General features: G+C 33.7%; 2 protein-coding genes across 2 annotated transcripts; both read right to left on the bottom strand.

Moving 5' to 3' along the window:
- Window positions 1-1,235: 1,235 nt before the first annotated feature.
- LOC149907663 (uncharacterized) lies at window positions 1,236-9,871 on the bottom strand. Its single transcript, XM_090102399.1, has 6 exons — window positions 9,796-9,871; window positions 7,371-9,712; window positions 3,361-3,465; window positions 2,425-2,602; window positions 2,057-2,195; window positions 1,236-1,965 (listed from the first exon to the last, which is right to left on the bottom strand). Exons 1-6 carry the CDS (start codon window positions 9,869-9,871, stop codon window positions 1,236-1,238), a joined length of 3,570 nt encoding a protein of 1,189 aa, XP_089958525.1.
- A 3,123-nt stretch (window positions 9,872-12,994) lies between these two features.
- Window positions 12,995-16,773, bottom strand: LOC149907662 (uncharacterized). The gene is made up of 6 exons (XM_090102398.1): window positions 16,446-16,773; window positions 15,283-16,085; window positions 14,557-14,661; window positions 14,016-14,193; window positions 13,798-13,936; window positions 12,995-13,724 (listed from the first exon to the last, which is right to left on the bottom strand). The coding sequence occupies exons 1-6, from the start codon at window positions 16,771-16,773 to the stop codon at window positions 12,995-12,997; spliced, it is 2,283 nt and encodes a 760-aa protein (XP_089958524.1).
- Between the last annotated feature and the right edge of the window lie 606 nt (window positions 16,774-17,379).

Raw genomic sequence — 17,379 nt, 5'->3', positions numbered from 1 at the left:
GCATAGTGCGTATACGCTCTTAGACTTGCTAGTACTAGAGTTTGCCAGACGCTGGCGTCTATGGTCAATGTATAAATACTGGTATTCAATTCAAATCAGACATAAGAAAATATACATCTAAAAAAATAGCCCTTTCTTTCTATGTTATTACTTTCCGCAAGAATATTGGAAACATTTTTTTATTATTGTGTTGAAAGGTTTTCATCAATCAATACTCGATAGTCCTTTAAGCGATATGGTCTAAGATCCGAATATAGGGTCGACCTTCACCGGCGTGATAATAGAATGAGACAAATTTTATAATAAATGTAGTCTATTAAAAAATCTATTAAAGATGGGTTGACTGAAAAAATCCTGGACATGTGTAATTGATACCTATTTAATCTGTAATTTATTGTCATAATTAATCTATACTTATAATAAATCTGTAGAGAGGCCAATTCTGTACATGAAATATATTTAAAAAAAACTATGAAGGGGTGATAAGGGATCGCTACTGATGCCAAAAATGCAATCAGTAAAATTTTTGTCTGTCTGTCTGTCTGTCTATCTGTCTGTCTGTCTGTCTGTCTGTCTGTATATTCGTTATAGAAACTAAAACTACACGACGGATTTAACCAAATTTGGCACAATTATTCTTCATACTCCTGGGCAGCTTATAGTAAAAGAATCATGTAAATCGGTGTAGAAACACCAAACTTATACATGAAATACGCTATAAGTCATCGCGCGTGAATACAGAATCATGCCATAAGGATTATTTTTGTGTATCAGTTGCCGCGTTCGACGCGCTTCGCGGCGGGAGCTACTGCGCTACTAGCGCACTGAACGACAAAATCATCCGCGACGGACGCAAAACCTAGTCCGCGTGCGGACGGTCCGCGTCGCACTGAATCGGGCCTAAAAAGGCGGCGGGTCTGCACCCGTTTCGCGTTGTCACGGCATCACGTGTGAACGGCTGAACCGATTTCGATAATTCTTTTCTATTATATTCATTGAAGTACGAGGATGGTTCTTATGTAGAGAAAACGTAAATATGTACCACGGGCGAAGCCGGGGCGGACCGCTAGTTTGAAATAAAATACTTTTCTCTCGCGAATGGCGCGCTATTCGTGAATATCTGAATTCGATTGCAAACATTTCGTGTATAGATCAAAACAAATGAATTTTCTTAAAACAACTTATTCACAAAACTTATGTAAATTTATTGTACAGTTATTATTTTATATGCTTTATTAAATTAATCGTGTGTCATAATAAATATTTTTCGTCGAAGGCTTTCTACATCGACAACAACATCCAGTCGTATTCGTAGATGTACTTGATGAAGCCGTACGAAAGGGAATTCGTAAAGGTCTTGATGCACCAGCTGTAAGTTTATCAGCACTTGCGCATGATTGACTAGGTCGCAATCGACGCTCCCTTTCTAGTCTACCCCTTTCGATTCGTTGGGCGTATGCTACGCTTTGTTGCAAGCCCGCTAAACTATCTGTTCGTGCCGGAAAACGTTCTAAGCTATTAGAGACTTCTCCAACTTCAGCCGTATCTGTATCGACAATTTCCTTGTGATCTAGGATCATTCCTATATTCAATTTTAAATTAGCAGATCCATCTCTAAATATCAAGTACACTGTGGCTTGATCAAGAACCTTCAATGAAAAATTTTCATTTATTTTAAGTGCTTTCATTTTAATTTGAAAAGGCTTGAACTTTTGAGTTAACTTTTTACTTTTTTCTTTAATAAAATTATCAAATTCAATTGCGAGCATTTCTTCGTTATCGTTTCTCGGTTTTTCATCACCATGCCCACCAAGTTTCAATATGTCAGGGTCTTTATGTGCCATTTGAGTGTCAATCATAACTTGCTGTAGTACTGGAGGATCGTTTAATGTGTGCCATTTCCAATGAGACACGGGACCTATATTTCTATCAAGGACAACCCCTTCAGTCTGGTTATATTTAAGCCTTAAAACAAAAGAAGATTTTTTTATTAAAATCTACTGTGGCCTTTATATCAATTCTAGGGTAACGATTTTTAATTTAATTAAGTACTTACCTTATTTTTCCACTGTGATCAAAAACAATTCCGTTTCCTAAATAATCAAAGGTAGCCAGAATTGTATATGGTCGTGCACGACCTCTTTCATCAGGCTCCCCATTACTGTATATAACAAACCTTTGCTGGGCATTTATTTCTGAAATGATTCATTTTAATTCTAACAACATACTTAAAGATAAACTATTTGGATTTATAAATTTTACAATATTTGTGACAAAATTACACGACATATAATAAGTAAGTAAAAAAATATTTCTACAATAGAAGCCACATTATTACTAAATGATAGTTAATATTTTATTATTATTAATCCGTAGAGAGTACGATGAGCGACTAGTTCAATATATTTATTCGTTTTTAATTACCTTCGGCGTCATAATAATCGAGTGCTTTTCTTCCATTTCTATAAAACCAGCGACCCTTCCCGTTGTCATCAAATTCTGCTAGTTTCTCTTCGGTGTCATATAGCATTATCTTTTTATTTTTATTATGTTCGAACCAATCAAATTCAGGATGTGCGGGCCTCATACGGTAGACGTTCATCTATTATAATATTGTAAGGGGATATAAGTATTTGTAATAGTTAAAAAACAAAATATAACTATAAAGATAATAAAATTATACTTAGATGTGCCGTACGTGTCTGCGGTTTCACCCGTGCGTGAATCCACCGTTAAAAATGAATTTAACTCAACTCGACAACAATACCTAACTCATGAGTAACAGAAAGCACAGAATAATAACTAGTAGCTTGTAGAAAGCAACTCATGAGTTAATCTGACGTAGGTACATATACTTATAAGTTATAACCTACTAGCTGTGTCGCGCGGTTTCACCCGCGTGGATCCTTAGATTAGCCTTAGCGTGATGTTATATAATCTATAGCCTTCCTCGATAAATAGGCTACCTAACACTTGTATACAATTATTATTAGTCTATTCTAACACTAAAATAATTTTTCAAATCGGACCAGTAGTTCCTGAGATTAGCGCGTTCAAACAAACTCTTCAAAATATTAGTATATGTTGTATAGTTGTATTCGTAGTATATAATTATTAGTCTGTGGTATAAGTATGTTAGTTTAATAGAAACCTATAATATATAGCTTTTTTTCTGAAATAGTCACAAACATACATACAAACATCCTAATAATACTTATGGGAAGGGGCATTAGATACGTTAGTATATTATAATTTGTTAAGTTGAAAAGCTATTAGCTAGGGTAAACTAAAATTATAAAATGCTATTTTGTATAAATAAAGAGAATTCATACAAATAAAGAAAAAAGAAAAGAAAAATACTTTTCGCACAACTTTTTCAGTGGGTAGCATAGTCCAACCTTTATCAATAAACGAACGATCTGACAAAGCATAACGGATAACACCTTTGGCAACTTCTTGCTCCGTCTGAAAAATAAACGAAATCTTGATGATATTTTAAAATTTTGCGGTTCCGCTTCTTATATTATGTAAAAATTTATAATCATTATAAATTTATAATTATGTAGGGATATAAATTGTGACTGTATTTTGTAACACTGAGTATGTTTATTATCTTTACTAGTAAAAACGTGCTTTTAGATATATTTTGATTCTGGACCTTTGTAGTCGTATCGGCTTTTTTAGTTTTCGACATTCTTTCGAAATAAAATTGACTATGAAAATATAATTATTTCTTGCAAAATAAAGGTATTACAAAATTAGTTAAAACATTTACTAAGTTATAATAGACAAAATGTAAAAAGGCTAACAAAATTAAATGAATGATGTTGACATTGTGAATATGAAGTTGAACGTTATTATTTTTTCACGTAAAAAGTTTGTATTGAAATAGTATGTACGACAAAAAGTTCGTATTTTAGTATTTTACTATAACTACCTACTATGTTGATCCAAAAGTAATGATAATCGGGTATTTCCTGTGGACATAGAAATAAAAAATAAATGTTTTTTGCTTGCTCATATAGTACTCACTAAGCTAGCATAAAAAAATCTTATCAGCAGGCCACGTTTCCAAGAAGTTACATTAATTTGAATACGAAATGTTGAAGAGATTGCATCAAAAGCGAAGAAAAATGAAATCATCAAGCACCTCTGTTTGAAAAAAATATGTATCAAAGAGTAAAGACATAAACATCCACTTGGTGGAAACATTGGGGGAGTCTGCTCTTCCATAGTTATATTCCATGGTTGCACGCTAAGTCCAGGAGTTTAAGCTGGTCAGATCATCCATGGAAGATGAACATCGCGAAAGTCGACCATCCTCGTCCCTCACTGAAGATAATGTGAAAAAATAGAAGATATCGTGTTGGTGGAACAGAGAATAACCATCAGACATATAGTTGAGGTCACAGGCATCTTATATGGCAGAGTTCAAAAAATTCTCAAAAACTAATTACAAATGAAAAAGGTCTCCCGCACGTTGGATGCCGAGAATGTTATCCGACGAGAAGAAGATCGCATCACAAGGCGTCAGTGGCGATGGCTGCAATTCAAAAATCAGCACTCCAACTGCTTGAATAACCACTCGATTCGTTAGATCTAGCTCCTAGCGATTTCTTTCTCTTTCTTTGGCACAATAAACACCTTCGAAGGCAAAAAATTTAAAGACGACAGCGAAGTGATAGCCGCTTACGAGGGGTTTTTAAGGATGTTGTCAAAGTTTTTTTTTCTTAGGAAATTATGATTTTAGAAAAAAAAGAACGAAGTAGGTATATTTTCTATTAAGAAGACTATCTAGAGATATGCATAAATATTTTAACAATGATCTAGTTGCTTAATGTTGATTTTCATTACTTTTGGATAAACCCATGTACAAATACAACGTTTTCTACCCATCCAAACCCATTTTATGGGTATGGGCGGGTAGAAGACGTTCGCGTTGTACTTGTACGGTACTGGTACTGAATTTTTTTTATATAAGGAAAGAGGTGCTTTGGTTTTCGAGGTATTAAATATTTTCGAAAATTAAAAAAAAAAAAAAATGTGTGCGTGTACTAGAGTACACACGTAAGAAGTGAAACTTCTTTATGTCCTTATTTTTCAAAAAATAATGCACACGCTCGTCACTACCTACTTAAATCTTTACACCGGCCGCTGCTGCAACTCGCTCGCTTCGCTCGCTCGGCTCGTGCGGTAGTTCAAAAGTTAACCTAAGATGCTCGTCGCTTCGCTCCTCGCTACCTATTTACATATTTACACCGGCTGCTGCTGCAACTCGCTCGCTTCGCTCGCACGGCTCGTGCGGTAGTTCAAAAGTTAACCTAAGATGCTCGTCGCTTCGCTCCTCACTACCTATTTGAATATTTACGCCGGCCACTGCCGCGACTCGCTCGCTTCGCTCGCTTGGCTCGTGCGGTAGTTCAAAAGTTAACCTAAGATGCTCGTCGCTTCGCTCCTCGCTACCTATTTAAATATTTACACCAGCCGCTGCTGCAACTCGCTCGCTTCGCTCGCTCGGCTCGTGCGGTAGTTCAAAAGTTAACCTAAGATGCTCGTCGCTTCGCTCCTCGCTACCTATTTAAATATTTACACCGGCCGCTGCTGCAACTCGCTCGCTTCGCTCGCTCGGCTCGTGCGGTAGTTCAAAAGTTAACCTAAGATGCTCGTCGCTTCGCTCCTCGCTACCTATTTGAATATTTACGCCGGCCACGGCCGTTTTCAGCTTATAAAGGATTTCGACTTAGGCGGATTTTGATTGGACAGAGAGTTTATAAATTTTGAATTCATAAAATTATAATTGAACACTTGACACCAATCAAGCAAACACGTGTTTACGTGAGTCATAGATTTATTATCGTATACTCCTAAAATGTTTTCTAAGAAACAATAGTGTACTTACATTGTCGGCACGTTCTTAAAGTCGGTAACTTATTTTTGTTCGAACAATAGAGGTAATAAATTCCTAATGATCAAGTTGTAAAGGTTGTAAAATAAAAAATATTCTATATTAAAACGTATATATAATATGTGCGTCATTAATTTCTGACTGTTTCGAAATTTGGTGCAAAATAAAATAGTGTGTAAATAAAATTTGTAAAAAATCAATAAAATAAAACAATTGAGTAAAGACTAAAGATCTATAGGCATATTATGTATGTATTTATACAAGATATGTATATTATATATTTATACAGGGAACTTCTCAACGTGTTATCTATGAAATTATACTTTTACTCAATTGTTTAATTTTATTTACACACTGTTTTATTTTGCACCAAATCTCGAAACAGTCAGAAATTAATGACGCACATAGTACATAATATATACATATTAAGACAGAGGTTAAGCTTAAATAACTTGAAAAATAAATAACATGATCACGCCCACGTGTTGGTGTTTTAAAAAATTCAATCAAAAACTGAGGTTAACTTTAAATACAATTTTAGAAAAATAAAGAAATTCACTGGAATTAGAATTAAAACAAACCCTTTGATTTTGTTGATCACTTTAATATAACATGTATATAGTCACGAGTACGGCGTAACGCAAAAATGTAACGCGCGCGGCGTAACGCAAAAAATGTAACGCGCGCGGCGTAACGCAAAAAATGTCTCACAAAATTTTTGTCCACCCCCGATAAAGAAGTTTCACTTCAAAAATAACCCTTTGCAATTTTAAATGATATTAAAATAAATCCTGTGACGTAAACAAAACGAGCGTATCATTTTGTTGAATGACAAAAGGCGCCCCTTTATAACTATTTTAGTTTTACCATCGATAGCGAGATCTATCGAGGGACATCATGCCAAACAGATAGTAAGATTTCATAGTCTTGCCACCAAAATGAAGGTGGCAAAGAGTGGAATTATCGAAAATGTCAAATATCTCAAAAACCGAGATACTTTAACCTTCTAAAAGAATCTGAACCGTACAAGTGCATCTTCTTCTAACCGTATGTCCCGGCTCCGCCCAAGTTGAACCGGTATGAGAAATATAGCTTATTATGTCCCTTAAGAATAATGTAGCATTCTGCCGATGAAAGATTTAGTAAAATCGATCCAGTACTTTCAGAGCCTATTAATTTAAAACAAACACGTAATCCAATCGTTCTGTTTTACATTACTATAGTGTACCTAGGTCCTAGACTACGTTTATATAAATAATCACCAACGTGTGTTGCAATGTAGATAAAACTGTGTGTGCAATGTGCACAGTGGATATCCATTACTTCTTTTGTAATTATTATAACATTGATGTGCAACTATGTTATATTATGTATTAAATTAGGTATAGTTATTATACGTCTCCGTGTGTAAATTATATAAATAAACCTAGTTAATAGTTATGTAGTTAAGTCCATGCTAACTCACGTGTCTTATAGAAGGTGCGGGAAGATTTTTTTCAGATTTTTTTTCATTGTCATCTTTAACTTCAAATGAGGTTTCTTCTTGAAATAGTGATTTAAATAATAGGGGCTCAAACAGATTACCCTTCACAGGTGTCTCAATGTTTGGAATCCTATTTTTGAGAATTCTGTCACCTATAATGATACTATTAGGTTCTTTCTCTCTATTTTGGTTATATAAAACGTTATCTACATCGAGTTCTAGCTCAGAATCTTCGCAAATCGTGCACTCCACCCCACGTCTTAATTTATGTCTGAGATGAGCTTTCATTGTACAAGAAGATACATTTAATTCCGACAAACGCACTGGTTTTGTTTTCTGCTTCTTTTCTTCAGCTTGTTTTATTTTAACTAGTTGTAGTATTAAATCATCAGACGAACCTTTTCTTAGTTTAACTTTATTAATGTTCAGTTCTTTTGTCGTGGGCTGTTCTTTTGGTTTAGAGGATTCTTGCACTGTCGGTTCTTCTTTGGATTTATTTATATTTCTTTCCGTTTTGGCAAGAGCCATTTTTTCAAATGCCTCTTCCTTTTGTTTTTCATCTGCAAGTGCCTTCAAGTGCTTATTTTCTTCTACTTGTTTATTATTTAATTTCAATTCTACATCCCTTACTGTATCTTGTTTGTTTATAGGTATTTTTTCTGAAGCTACGTTCGACTTTGGCTCCATTTTAGGTTCTTTCAATTTTGAAGTATTGTCTTGATCTTCCCTTTGTTTACGTCGTTCCTCTTTTTCCTTTTGCATTTGCTCTTGTTTTTCTTTTTTGATTCTCTCTTTTTCCTCTTTTTCTTTTAATTTTTTCTCTTGTTCCATTTTTAAACGCTCCTCCTTTTCAGCCTTCTCTTTCATTTTTCTTTCTTTTTCCATTTTAAGACGCTCTTCTTTTTCCTCTTTCTCTTTCATTTTTTTATTTTTCTCCAACGTAGCACGATCTTCCTTTTCCTTTTTCATTTCGTCCTTTTTATTTGACTTTAATGATTCTTTATCTGATTTAGACTGTCTGGCTTTTATTTCAGGCTTAATGCTTTGAGGTTTTACCCCACTCTTTTCTCTTTTACTATCTTTTAAATTAACTTCATCTTTTTTTTCAACTTCATTTATTTTTACTGATAAGCTTTCTGTTTGTGTTTCCAATTCTTTCTTTGATTCAGCTAATTTCGCTGCTTTTTCGAGTCGTGCTTGTTTCTTTCTCTCTTCTTCTGCTATTTTTCTTTGTCGTTCTTTTTCCTTATTTATCTTTTCTAATTCTGCACGAACACTTAACATTTCCATAACTTCCTTTATAATTTCTGATGAACTTTTTTGCCTTTTAATAGTTTTTTTACCACGTTCCTCTTTTAGGAAGAGGTAACTAAAGTTTTGCTCTTGTATGCTATCTGTTAAATCGGTTATGGACAACTTTAATTGTTCTGCAGAAAAGGATTTTTGTATATTTGAAATAGCACTTCCTTTCTCAGAAAGTTTTATTTTTTCTAATTCGAAAACATCAGATAAATTCGAAAGACTTTTACTTTTTTTTAATTTTAATCGATCTTTTGATTTTGTTATTATCTCATTGATTTTTAACATTTCAGGTGATTTTGTGTACTGTTCTATTTGTTTTGCAAATATTTCATTTTTAGTGTCAAGATTTTTATCAAATCTTGTTTTGTCATAGTGCATCTCCATTGGAAATGACTTTTCATCCTCTATATCTTTTTTCAATTTCTGTAGCTTATATTGTAATAATGATGGTCGCTCCCGAATATCATCTTTAGAAGATAAAGTTAAGTTATCATCATCATTCACGAGTGGACTTGCAAAATTGTCATAAGATTTCGCTTTGTGAATATTTCTTGCACTAGTAGCGAACTGAACATCTTCATTATAGGTTATATCACGTTTTTGTTTTTTTATAAGATCTTGTTCTCTCATTAAAGTTCCCTGGTTAATTTCATCAGTTGTTCTAAACATTTCATTAATTTTAGGCCCGGCAATGTTCGTTAAAGGCTCGTATCTGTTATACCGTTTTTCCTTAGCATGAGCATGTTTGGATAGTTTTGCTGCTTTTAAAAGAATCACATTATTTTCTAATAAATCTACAATTTTTGAAAGCCATGATTTGATCTTTTCTTTGCTATATTTTTTTACTGATATCTCTCTAGCAACTGGCTTCTTATCTAATCGAGATTTACTTGTCTTATGAATTAAATACTCGTTTATACAGTGACCACATACGCCTTTGTATTTGCATTTGTTTACGTTAAGTAATTTTCTTCTATAGTATTTTAATTTCTGTTTACATCGTGGGCATTTTATAAAACTTTCTAAAAAATAAAGCGAATGATTGGTAACATGTAATATACAATAAAATAAATGAATTTTTAGGCTAATTAAAAGAATTACCCACCAATTTTTTTTACAAGATCATCATTTGTGTAGACGACTGTACCCAAAATACAGTCGCTCATGCTATCCTGTTGCATTTTAAAAATCTAAAAAATATCACACACTTGATTAATAAATTAAACTTCAGCCCCAGGTTCTACTGTTATTATTTAATACTAAAAATGTAAGATACAAATTAATAAAGATGGGATATTATCTTATATATAAAAATGAATCGCAAAATGTGTTGGTAAGCGCATAACTCGAGAACGGCTGAACCGATTTCGATAATTCTTTTTTTATTATATTCCTTGAAGTACGAGGATGGTTTTTATGTAGAGAAAACGTAAACATGTACCACGGGCGAAGCCGGGGCGGACGGCTAGTAATAATATATTAATAAGATTAAGTTAACGTTTGTATTGTTTTCGACTCGATCTGTATTATAAATATGAAAATATCGTTTACTTATATTGTTATTTAAATAAATTAACTAACATAGTGTGCAGTTTCACCCTCCTCGTTGTTAATATAATGCTATAATAATTATACCAATTAAAATCTTTAACAATAAAATGATTAAAAAACTCAAATATTATCATACAAAACCACTAAGCAAAACCATATCAAGAATAATCAAGAATGTCAATTTGACAATATAATATTAAAAATGATTTTTCTTCAGTGACCACTCAGCGCACAGATAGAATTAATAACCATGGTCCAGAACTATAGTACCTAATAGCTAATATCTGAGCTAATACCATTGTATAATGCCTTGAACACTTAAAACTTAACTTAAAAGAGGAGAGAGCTTGAACATAACTTGATAAGCTGTGCAAAATTTAGCCTGATCCTGTTTCTTTTTAAATAACGTATTTTCGTCGGTTTGGCGGGCAGAGAAGCATGGCATTATTTTACCGCCTTCAAAAGCATAAGAATTTTGGTGCAAATCGTTCGACTTCTGTTATTCCACGCGATTGGGCGGCCGCGGCCGCTGTAACCTATGATCTTTATTTGCCTTATTTACCATCTTTTGGTCTTTGAGTAATAAAAATATAGATATTTGCTCTGTGTCTGGGTCTCAATTATATAAGTATTTATTTAAAATTATATATGTATGTTTATCAGCCATCTGGATTCCCTAACAAAAGCGAAAGCATAAGCAATAAGCATAGCATTAGTATGGGATGATCGTGCCGTGTGTGAAAATTGTCCTGAAATATTTAAGCCCCGGATACACTAGGGAACATTTTGTCCCGCAACATGACCCACAACATTTTACGTGACGCCGGGCATGTTGCTTGCTCCCGCCTCGAGAGCGAGCGCACTTGTCCCGCGTCAGTGTTGCGCCTTTTATCACCGAGTGTAGTCGCGTACGCAACGTGCCTTTAAAATGTCTGTAGTGTGGGGAAATGATACCTCCTCGGGCGACATTTCTATAAACACTGAGAAGTGTGGTCGATAAAATGTTCCGCGACATGTATCTCGGCACATCCCACGTAGTTGTTGAGAAACATGTTCCGCAACATGTTGCTCCATTTGTCCCCTAGTGTATCCGTGGCTTTATTTATTATTTTTTATTTATTAAGGGCCGATTTTTCAATGCTTGGATAAAACTTATCCGTCCAATAAAGTATTACACGATAATATTAAAATGTCACGTAAACTGTCAAATACGGGCAATTAGAATACGTTTTTAAAATGGTAGTTTTATACATTATTCGACGAATAAGTTTTAACCAAGGATTGAAAAATCAGCCCTTAAATATAAAATATATACTGCAGGGATGTTGCTCGCAGCTTCGCTCGTGTGCCCAAAATAAATTCTCATGGGAATGAAACGTTTCAAGACGGTAAAAAGTATCCTTTGTCACTCTAACCTCTACTTCTTCATAAATTAAAAAATTGGTAGGTATACTTACCATAAAAACTCTGAGTTACGACGTGGTCACGACCACCCCGGCTTCGACCGTGGCACATGATTACGTTTTCTATCCTGGTAGGTACTTCAACTTAGAAGGAATAATTTATAAAAAAAAAAATACCGAAATCGGTTCAGACGTTCCCGAGTTTTGCGATTACCAACACATTCAGTTAGCGATTCATTATTAATTTCGTTTTTATAATGTTACTAGCTTTCCGCCCGCGGCTTCGCCCGCGTTTTCAAAGAAAATCCCGTTCCCGTAGGATTTCCGGCATAAAACCTATCCTATGTCCTTTCTCGGGTATCAAAATATCTCTTTACCAAATTTCATGCAAATTGGTTCAGTAGTTAAGGCGTGATTGAGTAACAGACAGACAGACAGAGTTACTTTCGCATTTATAATATTAGTATGGATTATAGCATAATAATGATATTGTAGGGATTAGTAAGGATATAATAGTTGTACCTTTTTGGTATGAAGCGCGGGTGAAGGAGCTTTTTTAAAAAATGAAGGACTTTTGATATAAACTGATGAAGGTCCTAGGGCTAGACGCCTTTGATGCATTGTTCTTAAGGAACGTCTAAATTAGCTTCCTACCAAATTTCACCTTTATACGTTTTTGAGATTTCGTGATTAGAGTATTTATTCTCAAACTTTTGACTGTCTCGTTGGTTTGTGGTAGTTAAGCATATTTCACTGTTTATATTCCTTATAGAACAGTGTTTCCCAACTTGGGGTCCGCGGACTCCTAGGGGTCCCGGGTCCTCGAGCATATCCCAGGGGGTCCGCAGAAAAATCAAGAAAATTCCGAAAGCCTTAGTGACCAGACTATTCTGATGGCCGGATTTGTATTTTTCAGTTTTAAGATGGAATAATTTATCTAAGCTATTTCATACAAAAACACTGCAAGAAATCAATCAATTATTAAAATAATATAGATTGTCTTATGCGAATTAGTTTTTTAGGGGTCCACGGATCATGATAAGGTGGCGCTAGGGGTCCGTGGATCATGGTAAAGTGGCACTAGGGGTCCGCCTTAGGAAAAGGTTGGGAAAGGCTGTTATAGAATATGGCCGAAATTCGGTCGAAAATATATTTAGTTAAAGTTATATGTTGTACTTTATTATTTGTATCCTTGGTTTAATACCTAAAATCTTCAAGTGTCTCAGTCTTGTGTCCCATAAATAAAACTACAAATACTGGGTCCTATAACTTATATTTCAAAAACTTATAAATACACCTTATAGAACAACAGGATAAAAATAATTAACAATTTTACAAAATAAATTACTACTAAATTAAACGAGTGTCATAATACAAATTTTTAAGAGAAGGTTTTCTACACCTACATTGGGATTCTGTTGTATTTGTTGTTGCGTGTGAATGCACCGGGAGGACTGGCTTTCGCAAAGGTTTTGATACGCCGGATATGAGTTTATCTGCACTAGAATAGATCTGTTTTGGCCGTATACGTCGCTCACGTTCTAGTCGAGCCCTCTGTATACGCTTTGTTTGTTCTATGCTCTCCTGCAGAGCAGCTATGCTAGACGATGGAGCAGGATAACGTTTGAGGCTATTTGAAACTTCCCCAACTTCAGCAATGTCCGTATCCACGATTTCTTTGTGATCCAGTATCATACCTAAATTTAATTTTAAATTTGTCGATCCATCTCGGAATGTCAGGTAAATTTTATCTTGTCCGAGAACCCTCAGTGAAAAGTTTTCATTAATTTTTAGTGCTTTCATTTTTATTTGAAATGGTTCAAAATTTTGTGACAACTTTTTGCCTTTTTCTTTTATAAAATTATCGAATTCGATTGCTACCATTTCTTCATTTTCATGTCGCGGAATATCATCTCCAGGTCCACTGAATTTTAGAATATCAGGATCTTTATGGGTCAAATGAGTATCAATCAAAATTTGTTGTAAAACAGGAGGATCGTTTAATGTATGCCATTTCCAATGAGAAACTGGCCCAATGTTCCGATCTAATACGACTCCTTCTGTTTGGTTATATTTAAGCCTTAAAATAAAACATTCAACGTAAATTTACTTTCAAAACTACCTATCAAATCTAAAACTTTGTAAAAACGTACCTTATTTTTCCTTTGTGATCGAAAACAATACCATTTCCTAAATAATCAAACATGGCTAAAATTGTTAGGGGCCGTGATCGCCCACGGTCATCGGGTTCCCCGTTGCTGTATATGACATATCTTTGCTGAGCATGCATTTCTATAAAGATAATAATAATTAGGATTGAATATATTGGATTTAGAATATAGAATTATAGTTAAGTCATTATTAAAATTACCTTCGGCATCATAATAATCCAGCGCCTTACATCCATTTCTATAAAACCAGTGCCCTTTACCATAATCATCAATTTCTGCTAGTTTCTCTCCAGTGTCATACAGCATTAATTTTTTGTTCTTGTTGTGTTCAAACCAATTAAATTCCGGATTTGCGGGCTTCATACGATATACATTCATCTGTGTTATAAATATTCGACATCAGTAATGAATTTTGCCTATAAACGTTGCATTGATAGCTGTGAGGTAAATATGAATGGTTTGCATTTTTTGTCCGAGAGCATTTTCTTGTAGATATTTTATTCCTGTTGTATTAAAGACGCTTTGGAATTAATACATAAGTTGAAATGTATTTTAGGACATGCTTCGATCAATATTATAAAATATAAGTGTTATTTATTTTGAGCGTAATAAAAGCGATACTGGATGGATGAGTCGATATACGTAGTTTATATCTAAATTATCGAGGTATAATGGACTTTGGAATCCACGTTTGTGCTTCTTGTATTAACATAGGTACCTATAGATATAGTAATAAAGTACCTGTCGTACAATTTTTTCAGTTGGTAATATTGTCCAGCCTTTTTCGATGAATGAGCGATCTGATAAAGCATATCGCATAACACCCTTGGTCACTTCTTTTTCTTGCTATAATATATAGGTATTAGTTGTATACGTAGTATATTATTATTAGTCTGTGGTATTAGGTAAATTGTATAAAAATCAAAAGGTATAATGCATTTATTTAACATTTTTATAGCAACAGTATTAAATCTGTTTTTATTAATCATCAACACTGGATAAATTTAGTGTCTATATCTATAAGGTAATATTAATAATGATTCCTACTCTGAACGAACTGTACACCTATTCATACACCAATTCCTACAACCAACGGATCTACATTTGATACAATTAAAGATAAGTTATTAATAAGATAACTATTACTGACTGAAATTATTAAAAATATCTACCACTATAACCTTAATTCTTTCCCTGTTTCTCGTCTTACTCCAATGAGTAAGACAACTACACAATTTTAGACTGTAGGAGTAACATAATTTTATTATTACTAATGTTTATATATCATATGGCACGTACCTCACCATAGAAAAATCTATAAAGCTCCGATTCGTCGAAGTAGGTAATATCTAAATAAGTAAGTAAGTACGTCTCAATCGGGTTTTTTACAAAAAAATTTTTTTTGGTTGTTAAAATTCCTGGACTGCAATAGAAACACTTACTACTTGCGGACTAGCACCTTCTTACCTGTTTTTTGAGAGGTTCTGAAGACTTGATTTTTTCATTCACGTAATTATCTTCTTGAATTTGTTCGTACTTAGTATTGAAAATTAAGGGTTCATAAACATCTATTTCCTTACATATTTTTTTCTTAGGAATAAGGTTTTTCTGAATTTTTGTGCCTATAATAATATCGCCTAGTTCTTCTTTTTTTTCTTCGTTGTATAAAATGTTATCTATATCGAGTTCTAGCTCAGAATCTTCACAAAATAAACATCGGGTTCCAGGCATGCATTGATGCAATTTATGACCTTGATGTCTTTTTATGATCAGCGGGGAAATATTTAATTCCGACCAGCGTCTCGGTACTACACGGTGTTCACCTTCGGAATGTTTAATTTTTACTAGTTGTAGAACTAAATCGTCGGTAGATGGTTTTCTCAATTTGACTTTACTTATAGATAATTCCGTGGTTGTGGGTTGCACTTGAGTGTTATAATTTTTAGATTTCTCTTTTTCCTTGTTTTTCATTCTAAATTTCATGTCCTTTTCTTTTGCTTTGATGATGTCTAGGCCAAAATCTTTGTCTTTTTGTGCAGTATCTTTGGCTGCGTTCGGCGTTTCGGAACCTAAGTCGTCTTTTTCCTGTGTTTCGGACTGCAATTCAACTTCTTTGTTTTTTATCTGTGTATGTTGTTCCTTTTCCTTTGATGTCTGATCCATTTTTTTAAGCTTTTTATCTCTTTTCTGAATTTCACTCTCATTTTTTCTTGCATCAAGTGGATCCTTGGCGCATGTGGATGTACCATTATGTTTTTCTTTTGTTTTTTCTTTTGGTTTGTGCAAAACTTTTTTTAAACTGTCCCTTATACTTGGTTGCAGGATTATTTTTTCTAGGTCAGATTTTTGTACTTGTTTTTGAAATTTGTCGTTTCTCTTTTCTGCTCCTAATTTACTTATTTGATCTGTTTGTTTCTTAGTTTTTTCTAATTCCAAAGTTAGTAAGTTTTCGGTTATTTCTTTTATAATCTCTGAGGAACTTCTTTGACGATTAACAGGTTTTTTAAGTTTTTCTTTAGGAAAAAAGAAACTAAAATTGGTCTTAAAAGTACTATCCTTCAGGCTGGAAAATGATGAATTGAAATTTTCTACAGACTGTGATATTTGAAAATCAGAGGAAGAGCTTTTACCGCAAATATTTCTAATGTTTTTAGAGCTTGAATCATCTGGTAAGTTGGAGAACTTATCATTGTTTTCTTCAAGCATCTTTAAATCATTTTTAACGCTCTTTTGAAACAGATTTTTGTGACTGCACAATTTTTGTATCGTTAAATGATGTTCTTTATCCTTTTCTTTTCTCAAAATATGTAGTTCATGCTTATATTTCTTCGGCGGCTTTCTGAGACTTGATTCAGATGATAATGTTAGTTCGTCTTCAGAGGGCGCCAACAGTTCAATAGAAGTAATTATTCCCTTTTTTGTTGAATCTTCATTATATATAAGTCCATATTCATTCATTTTTTCCGGCTTTTCCTCAGCCAAAGATGCCACATCTTTCGTGGTTTTAAACAAAAAGTCTATTTTAGGTTCCTGGACAGTTTTCAACGATATTCTATAACTACACGATGTTTTTATCGATGATTTAGTACTAGGATAAGTGGGATCCATAAAAATCACATTGTTATCCAACAATTCTATAATCTTTGTCAACCATAATTTTACCTTTTCTTTAATGTAGTTTTTTGATGTACTTTTCTTGTAAGAAATCTTCTTATGTATTCGAGTTTTACTTGTTTTATGAAGAAAATAATCAGTTAAACAATGATCGCAAATGTGGTTAGATATATTTTTTCCAATATTCAAAACCTTTCTTTGCATACACTTCACGTTTCGCTTACATCGTTTACATTTTATTAAATTATCTAAAAAAATTAAAGCAAATTAAAAGTACCTTAGTTAACTACTAACTAGGTAGTTAGGTAACTAGGATATTTGTGTAATTGCACGCCTCATAAGCGAAGCGTTGAGGTGGGTACTACTGTCACTTCGCGCAAAACATCTGATTTTTCAAACTTAAAATGTCTTTATGTATCATACATTGCCCTTGTAAGCTAATACATACAC

This window comes from Colias eurytheme, chromosome 6 (assembly GCF_061535395.1).
Source record: "Colias eurytheme isolate Ceu_HAF_F1 chromosome 6, ilColEury1 Martin Lab GWU primary, whole genome shotgun sequence".
Classification (NCBI taxonomy): domain Eukaryota; kingdom Metazoa; phylum Arthropoda; class Insecta; order Lepidoptera; family Pieridae; genus Colias; species Colias eurytheme.
This window is presented reverse-complemented; position numbering and strand designations above follow the sequence as displayed.